The sequence below is a fragment of the Salvia splendens genome, chromosome 2 (genome assembly GCF_004379255.2).
Source record: "Salvia splendens isolate huo1 chromosome 2, SspV2, whole genome shotgun sequence".
Taxonomy (NCBI): domain Eukaryota; kingdom Viridiplantae; phylum Streptophyta; class Magnoliopsida; order Lamiales; family Lamiaceae; genus Salvia; species Salvia splendens.
This window is the reverse complement of record NC_056033.1, coordinates 6,356,323-6,366,356: the sequence shown is the minus strand read 5'-3', so window position 1 is coordinate 6,366,356 and position 10,034 is coordinate 6,356,323. Positions and strand designations below refer to the sequence as shown.

At 36.0% G+C, this 10,034-nt stretch overlaps 1 protein-coding gene across 1 annotated transcript; it reads right to left on the bottom strand.

Moving 5' to 3' along the window:
* Positions 1-354: 354 nt before the first annotated feature.
* On the bottom strand, positions 355-1,545 carry LOC121760282 (extensin-like). The gene is made up of 2 exons (XM_042155934.1): positions 696-1,545; positions 355-597 (listed from the first exon to the last, which is right to left on the bottom strand). The coding sequence occupies exon 1, from the start codon at positions 1,507-1,509 to the stop codon at positions 712-714; it is 798 nt and encodes a 265-aa protein (XP_042011868.1). The 5' UTR covers positions 1,510-1,545; the 3' UTR covers positions 355-597; positions 696-711.
* Between the last annotated feature and the right edge of the window lie 8,489 nt (positions 1,546-10,034).

Here is a 10,034-nt window from a genome sequence, read left to right as displayed (position 1 = left end):
AATTAATCTCAGTGGACTAAGTTATAGACAAAATTTGAAGTTCTTATTATTTTATCGTTCCTATTATTATCTGTATAACTTTTTCTTTGATGATAGTATATATATATATCTAAGCTGTAAAGCACTAAAATCAGAAGAAAAGGCCGCATAATTTTGAAAATTGCGAAATAACTTTATACTAGCTCGTCTTCCACCGCTAAATCTATAATTCTAAATTTTAATGTCTAATATTTCATCATAACTTAGCTTCGTATATTTATGGATTAGCCTTAAAATTAGTAAATAAGTATATTTTCATTAACTTTCACCTGATCATATATATAATTGATTTAATATAGAGAGAGAGAGACAGAATTGAGAAAAGTAGAAAAGGAACACCTTTAGAATTGAACAATATAGAAAATATGAAATTACAGAAAGATGGGAACATTTTGCACTAAACATCAAACAAACACACAAAATAAAATATGGAAAGAGCGTCTGCCTTTGGCTTATTGCTAATAATATAATTTTCCTCATTTAATTTATCTTCTCTTCATGCATGGATCCATCTCTTTCGGCCACAGCCACGTTGTCTTTTTCAGACATTCCCATTTCCTGCATAGGTAATAAATTCATCCTTTCTTAAAATATCAGCTTTTTAAAAAAATAGTAGTACTACTATATAATCTTAATTTATGGTAAAAGCTACTTACATTGAAAATTCGTTGATCAGTAGTGGTGAGGAGGAGGTGGAGAAGAGTAGTAGTATGGCTTGTGCTCCGGCGGCGGAGGAGATTTGTACTTGTAGACGGGGGTTGGCGGTGGTGGTGACTTGTATTTGTACACCGGAGTTGGTGGTGGAGGGGATTTGTACTTGTAAACTGGAGTTGGTGGAGGAGGGGACTTGTACTTGTACACCGGAGTGGGTGGTGGTGGTGACTTGTACTTGTAGACGGGTGTTGGTGGAGGAGGAGACTTGTACTTGTACACAGGGGTTGGGGGTGGGGGTGACTTGTACTTGTAGACGGGTGTTGGTGGCGGAGGGGACTTGTACTTGTACACCGGAGTGGGTGGTGGTGGTGATTTGTACTTGTAGACTGGAGTTGGGGGAGGAGGGGACTTGTAAACATACGGGTGCTTAGGTGGTGGTGGAGAGTTGTATTTGTACACGGGCGTTGGTGGTGGTGGTGACTTGTATTTGTACACCGGTGTTGGTGGGGGAGGAGATTTGTACTTGTACACGGGTGTTGGTGGTGGTGGTGACTTGTACACGTACGGGTGCTTAGGTGGTGGTGGGGATGAGTAGTGGTACGGTGGTGAGGGGGAGTGCACTGGCGGCGGTGGGGACGAGTAGTGGTAAGGTGGTGGGGGAGAGTGCACCGGCGGTGGAGGGGATGAGTAGTGGTATGGTGGTGGAGGAGAAGTGTAGTAGTAGTTAGCATTGGCTATTGCCGGCAAGAAGATGGCAAGAGCTGCCACCACCAAAGTGGTGGTAAGAGAAGAAGCCATTTTTGCTTTTGTTCCCATATTTAGGGTTTTGGAGTTTGTTGGTGTTCTACTTCACCACTTCCACCCCTTTTTATAGCTTCGGTTTAACCATACTTTTATTAGGTGAATCGTGAAAATTTGTGTGACACTTTATTTAATTGTTTAAGTTTCTTGATTGGTTGTCGATAAATTATTTTATAAATTGACTAGGAATAGTTTATGAAAGTTGCTAGCGTTTGTTTGTTTGTTTGTTAGTGACATTTCCAATAGTTCACACGGAAAAGTCTTCACAGTCTTCTTTTTATACATATATACTCTTATCACTTATTCTATTTCATTTTCATTACTATGGATATACAAATATGTACTACTATATTATGATATTAGAAAATTGAAAGGAAATTTGGCTGAAGTAATATTTAACTAAATATATGGGGAGGGGGACCAAATTGCCAGTGGGTCATGTGCTATTCATCCTTGCAGGAATTTTCTCCATGGAATAATGAAAAAAAAAATTTAAATTTAAACAGCTTTGTACTTCCAATATTTTAATATCAATATTGATTAGCGGAATAATCCATTTCGGGATTATTCTCAAAATCATCCTTGTTTAAAAGATATGTATATTGCTAATTATAACCCTATAGTAATTTTTAGTATTGTCATAACGCAATCAATACACTATAATCTATATATTGACTTAAATTGATCATATATAGATGACTTGGAATATCAAAGAGCAAACGTGTTTTTCTTGAATTTCTAGTGTAAGTGGTTTTTCTACAATTAACTAAAACAAGCTTTTACATTTCAAGAATTAGTTCAAGTTAATATTAGAATTATGTCGTCTTTTAGAATCTATTATCAGATAAAGTGAAAGTGATTCGCTTTTTCTTTTGATATAAATATACGATTTGTCTCCTTTTTTGTGGCCAAACATAATGTACTATATACATGAAAAAAATTGGTCTTGTTTACATGTCCGCGTTATTCTTTTCATATTTCTTTTAATACATTTATTGAGTTATTGGTATTAATTATTTTCCGCATGTGATCTACATAAACGTGGAAACAACGCGATCAAAATAAAATCACTTATTTCAAATTTATATATGCAATAATTGTTCGAGCATTATATCATACGTACTAGTACTAGTTTGGTTTCAAACCTTCATTTTTAGTTTATGAATCTTATGGTCGAAATTGAGAATGTGTTTGCAAAAAAATTTAATTTAAGAAAAGGTTGTGCTTAGTGATTAAATAAGGTGGGGATGGCTTTTCTAAATTTGGGGTGATGCGACGGGAAAAAAAATAGTGTTTATAGTTTCCTTACTATTATATGAGGCTTAAAACTCTAAAATAAATGAAAATAATAAAATGGAAATATGAAATAAAAAGATTTTAAAATACTATAACAAAATTCGAAAAACAGTAAAATGACGTTTTCAGAGTGTTCAGTTCTACTCTTGAATAATTGGGATGCTTAGAATCTTGAATGGCGGTTAATATATTTTTTTATTTTTTAAAAAAAAGAGGATCGACGATGGTTCCCCATCTACCCCCGAAGTGACTCGGACCCCTCCGACCGTTGCGTCTTACCACCGAGCTGCGCTTCGTTGCCAAGGGTGGGAACCAACGGGTCCACCTACCTTCCCCTAGCACGGGTCCAGCTTTTTCCTTCCCCTAGCACGTGTCTAGGCCACCAGCCTCCCCGATACCTGGGTCCAGATCACTCCCCCGATGCCTGGGTTCAGGCCAGTGAATCCATAAGCCCCGGGGGAAATTAATCCCCAAGATGGGCCACGGGTCTAGGCCACCAGCCTCCCCGATACCTGGGTCCAGATCACTCCCCCGATGCCTGGGTTCAGGCCAGTGAATCCATAAGCCCCAGGGGAAATTAATCCCCAAGATGGGCCTCCCAAGGGTCGAACACGTGACCTCCAGGATGGCGCGGTATCCTTGCCTCCCTCCTCAACCACTTGAGCTAGGGGGCTTGGATTGAAGGGCGGTTAATATTATATTCTCACACTTTCATGTAACGTTCGATTTACTAAGATATATGGCTATTGAATGTTGATATCATTACAAAGATTAGGTGTATATATACCTAATCAAATTAAGCCTTCTCACTCCCACAATAAAGTAATAATAAGGTCAAAGCTTGATTAATAAACTACGCTTACAATAATAACCGTACATATCCCATGCTTGACTAATTAATCATAAATTAGTAGAATAGCGTTTGAAAATTTATTGAACGTTCTACTACAGTTTATATTACTGATTGGTAATTAGTCTTCATTGTGAAAGTATTTTGACTGTGACGCATATTTGGAATTGATGTGTGAAATTTCCACCTATGACAAAACTAATTACTACTATGATATGCTAGCTAATTAGTTGTGGATTAAATAAAAAAGGTGATGTATGGAATGACGTTGAAAGCAGCCATTTATTTCTAATTGGAAAAATAAAAACGATAATAGATTAGAAAAAACAGTTTCACTTAAAACAACAAATTTAATCGACAGATTATTTGACGATAGATCGCAAAATCATAAACATTAGCGTTCGTCGAAGATCTGTCAGAAAGTTAACCAAAAGACAATCTGTCTGACACTGAGAAATGTACTCATGATTGAATGGTTGAAAAAAGACATGGAAGAAGATTCGTGTGTTAGGTTCTAATTTACGAAATAAATGGTGTAATTGTGTTTTTAAATGGAATATTTGCACGTTCATCCAAAAACATCATTTTTTAAACATGAATACATTCAATAGTCAATGCTTATTAGATAATGTGTGCACGTTAAATTTAATTTTATGAGACCAAGATATTTTTTATTAAATGCCAAAACCCAAAATCCTATGAAGAGGGTGTGTGAGTTGTAAAAAAATATTTTCATACTATTCTGTAAAAGAATTAGGCTACTTAGGCCATCTCCAATTATTTATGCTAAATCCAAACTCTTTTTTTTTTTATTATAAGTCACAACAAAAAGTAGTTTTACTCAAATCATTTATACCATATTTAAAATTTACACCATTTTTTAGTATTTGTCTCACAACAAATTTTTGCAGTAACACCAAATATGGTGTTATTTCATTGAAAAACCTCAAAATGGGTTTAAGTTTGGCGTATGATTGGAAAAATTGTCTACACCGTAAATGAGTTTCGGTGTATGATTGGAGATGGTCTTAGTAAGTTTATATAGATTTATAATTTGTGCCTTCACCTTTATTGTGTAGGGTCCGTAGATGGTCTAATTAATTTGAGAAGTTTGTCTTAATTTGAAAAGATTTATGTAATTATGCTTGTGTAATTATTTATTTCTAGTCATTTGTTGATATCATACAGAATATACAAATTTCATACTGCATAGTGTTTGTTTTTTAATATGATACTCCCATAGTTATACGTTAATAGAAGCGTTTCATTTTCTGCGCTCATTCTAATACAATAAATATAGCGAGCATAGTAATAGTACAAAAGCAATTACTTCACCTTACATAATTCTCTGTCTGCATAATAAAAATGGGAAACTTAAACTCAAAATATTTCGTTTAGTAAACTCATACTCTACCAAATTACCAATAATACTCAATAATCATAATGTTTTTTCAAATTTTAATTCGATTGTACACATAACACACACCAAAATCGGATTCGCACATGCTAAATGTACTATACATAGATGATATATAAATCTCATGTGAATAGAGGGGGTTTGCTCTTAAGCCATTATTTTTGACCAATTTTAATAGTATTCATTTCACTTCAAAAACTACTAATTAACTAGCTGTTCATTGTGACTGATTGTTTTATCATTGGAATTTACAATTATTATAATTGAATTTGATTTCTGCATTGGTTGATTACATTAATTACACTTGATTTTGTTCCAGTTTCTTTGCTTTGATCCAACAAAAATATCAGTCTACATTCATTCTTAAAAATAATCTCAACATAACATAAATCAAAACAATTAAGTAGTACAAGTGCAACATAATAAAAATGTAATTAGCAGCGTATGGCTGAAGATTACTACTCCCTCCGTTCCATAGTAAGAGCATCCACAATAGCGCCTAGCGCACCGCCTAGCCGAGCGCCGGCGCTAGGCGGTGCGCTAGGCGGTCTATTGCAGCCGCCCAGCGATTTTCGCGAAAAAAAACCGCCTAGCGCTCGGCGGTTCCGTGGCGCTGGTGCGCTAGGCGATCCGCTAGGCGCTATTGCAGCGTTCGGATCACCTAGCGCACCGCCTAGCGCGAATTTTTAATTTTTTTTGTTTCCGAAACACTATATATACGCGACTTGCCCGACATTTTCATTCGCACCACTTGTATTAACGAGTACTCTCTCTATCTTAATTTCTGTACAATATCAACACCTAGAAATGAATAACGCCGGTGGTAGTGGTGGGAGTGGTGGGGATGCTGAGGCGTACGAGCGTATAATGAACGAAACGCTAGAGACCTATACGAACCGTGAGATTGATCAATGGATGCAGAGGGCCTTGCGGCCGGCGGTACCTCGACCTCGACCAGTGGTACACCGCCGAGCGGTGATTGATCGTGATCACGTAGCTGCACATCAGCGCCTATACGAAGACTACTTCGCACAGGAGCCGCGGTTCAACGCCAACCTTTTCAGGCGCCGTTTTAGGATGCGCAGGTCCCTGTTTATGCGCATTGTTAACGGATTGGAGCAACGATATCTGTATTTCCGCTTTAGGCACGATGCGTCTGGCAGACCCGGCCACACTCCTATTCAAAAGTGCACTGCGGCAATCCGGCAGTTGGCCTACGGAGGCGCTGCAGACATGTGGGACGAGTACCTCCACATCAGTGAGACGACTGCCCTGGAGTGTATGAAGTATTTCTGTCAGGGCGTGATTGAAATATTCGGTGATCAGTACCTTCGAAGCCCTACCCCCGATGACTGCCGGAATCTGCTGCGGATGCACGGGGAACAGCATGGGTTCCCAAGGATGTTAGGCAGCATAGATTGTATGCATTGGGAGTGGAAGAACTGCCCCGCCGCCCTGGAAGGGGATGTACACTGCCGGCTACAAGGGAAAGAATCCCACGATGATCCTCGAGGCCGTAGCTGATTACCGGCTGTGGATTTGGCATGCGTATTTTGGGATAGCCGGTTCGAACAACGACCACAACGTCCTCAACTCGTCGCCACTTTTCAACGAGCAGTGTCAGGGTGTCGGTCCGGCCATCAGTTTTGTCGCCAACGGCAACCGACATGATATGGGCTACTACTTGGCGGATGGGATATACCCTAGGTGGCCCGTCTTTGTGAAGACGATCCGATGCGCATCAGATGAGCAGAAGGCCTACTTTGCGGCACGGAAGGAGTCGGCGCGCAAGGACGTGGAGCGCGCATTTGGTGTGCTCCAGTCTCGATGGGCGGCAGTTAAGGGGCCAACGCATTTGTGGCATGTCGACTGCATTGCAGATATAATGTACGTCTGTATCATCATGCACAACATGATTGTCGAAGATGAAGGTGGACAACTGACTGATTGGGCCAACGATGATAATGAAGCCGGTCCAAGCCACGGCGTGGCCGCCCCCAACGTACGGAGTGGGGTACCTCACGATGAAGACGGTCGCCTCCAAGCACATGCCGACATGCGCCAAACGGAGGCTCATATTCGACTCCAAAATGATTTAATTGAAGAGTTATGGGCGCGGAGGACTGCACAGCAGTAGTTTTTTTTGTTAATTATGTAATTTTTTTTAATTAATGTACTTTTAAATTTTTAATAATATTATTGAATTTTCTCGTATATGTATCGTAAATTAAATTGCGTATTTTGTGTGATTGTTAATTATTTATTTTATATAATTTTGAGTGATGTGGCTGGGCTATTTATGATGTGGCTAGGCTATGACTGAGCTATTTATGATGTGGCAGGAGGATTTTTAGTGTTGATGATGTGGCAGGAGGAGTTTGTGGCTAGGCTATTGTTGGGCTATTCCTATTGTGGATGGCCTAATGGAGACGTTTTTTTCGGTACGGAGATTAAGAAAATTGTGTTAGGTGAGTTAAGTAAAAGGATAATAAAGTGGAAAATGAAAAAGGTAGAGATATGAAGAGAGAGTAAATGTCTCTATTACTATGGAACGTACCAAAATGATAAAATGACTGTATTACTATGAAACGTATCAAAATGACAAAATGTCTCTATTACTATGGAACGGAAGGAGTACTATAATTGATTAGTTAATATTAGATGAAAGCGGAAGATCCAAACGTCGACTTTTTAGCAGTATATGTGTATGTAGAGCTGTAATTAAGACAAGATATGAAAATATTAAAGTAATTAAGCATTAATCACTTTTAGATTGATTAACACGAAATTTAATTTCCTCCGTTTGACAAAATAAAGCATCCATTGATTCTTGTACAAGTAATAAAGCATCATGCCATCATCGACCGACAGGCTCTTCAGAAGATTCACAAAGGAAATCATATTTTTAGATTCTGCATTCTTTTTTACTCCTATTTGATATTGGATCCAATAAAACTTTTAAATATGAAATTAAAAATTTCTTAAATTTTTATATGAACATGATGGGTATATTTTACTTGCCTCATTGCGCTTGTATTGTTGTCACTCCACTTGAATCCATATTGACAACTATTTGTTAAATTTTAGTCAAATTCTAATTAGATAATGAAATTTGGTAAAATTCTCCTCATATCATGTACTAGTACGTTTAAAAAATTGAATTGTAAATGATGAATTAGTGACAAAATTATTCTACTCTCCCACAACTATTTACGAGAAAATGCGCATGTGTACAATTTTGGCGGAATAGAGGTACAAATATGTATAAATGTCACAATGTGGATAACTAAACGGCATTATAAAATAAAAATTAGTATTCATTTCATTCCCTCTAGTTGAGTTATTTTTCAGTTTGGGAGGTTTTCTAGCTCATAGTTGTGTAACTTATAGTATATATAGTAATAATAAACACTTTTTCTTACTCTTATTTTACTCTTTTTTACTTTATTCTCTCTAATTTATTAACTTTTTACTTTATTCTCTCAACTTTTTTTTCTCTCTTACTTTTTTATTTATCTATTTAACACATTAACTATCATTTTTCTAAATTATGTGCTAAAAAGTTCCACCACAATTTTGAGGGAACGAAGAAGTAATAAATAAATTAATTTCTCCACACTCTAACCTATACGTTGTCGGTTGTCTCCTCCATGTTGCTACCTACCCACCGCTTTCATGATTTTTTTTTTCATCAACGCAACTTCAATTTTCTTAGATTTGGATGAAGGAAAATTGCAAATTTTTAAAAGTTCAAATCCATCATTTAAATTATCAAAAATTTTAAAATAATTGTAATTTTGCATATACTAACTCAATTTTAATAAAATAAGCGTTAGATTGCCTTAAAAAATATTTATATTTCTAGATGCAAGGATAAAAACTATGGAAGCCCTAAAGCCGTAATTGACTATTTAGGGTAAGTTAGGCTAATGTTTAATTAGAGATATCATAACTTTATACGATAAATTAAATTGAAATTGCAAAAGTTGAAAGAGAAAGAAAAGGATGGATGATCCACCAAATCCACTTTTTTCACGAATTCATGAAGTGATTTCACACGTACTCCATTTTTTGTAATTTTAAAGTAGTACAATTTAATGAAGGGAGAGTACTCGTAAATTTTTTTCAAAAATTTAAAATTGATCATGATAATGATGAGTACTTTAGCGAGTAATGATTTTATGTCGAATAAAAAATGATTTTTCACATTAAATCACTAAAATCTGTACATCATTAAGAATTACAAGTTGAAGATCATTACAATATATTTAAGACAAATTATGTAAGATGTGTGCCAAGTAGTAGACAGTATGTATATTGCCCAAAAATCGTCCAAGTTCAATCATTTTTTTATCAATCTAATAATTTAAAAAGATAGTAGTCAACTATATCATAATTTTTACCTTTTTCCCAATTTTTAAATAATATTGTTTAAATAGCTGAGCATTTTATCTAATAGACTTATTTTTCACTTATCACACCATACATAATTCCTCCATATCCAAGATTAGAAGACATTTAAGAAAAAAGTATCAAAATTATGATATAATCAATCATTGTAGAAACTTATGAAATTGATCAAATATTGAAAAACTTGCTGATTTTTCTGACAAATTGCCTAAATATTATTTACGACATTAGAATGGTAAGTCTAAAATTATAAGCTTTCCAAACACTAATTAATTTTCTTTTACTAAATCGAAACCAATAAGTAGTACAAATGTACGTAGTATTGATGAGATGGTTGTCCTCTTAATTACCATTTGTTAATCCACCGTCATTCAGTTCACTTATTTCACAAGTTAAAGAATTAATTAAAGACTTCTCTAACAAACATGACGATATTAGTAGTAAATAATTGCAAGTATTCGAGTTGTTCTAGCATAACTGGGCGATGATCAACTTAATCATGGAGATGGAATATTACTGTTTAATGGTAATTTTATAATATAAATTGCGGAAAATTGGTCGATATTA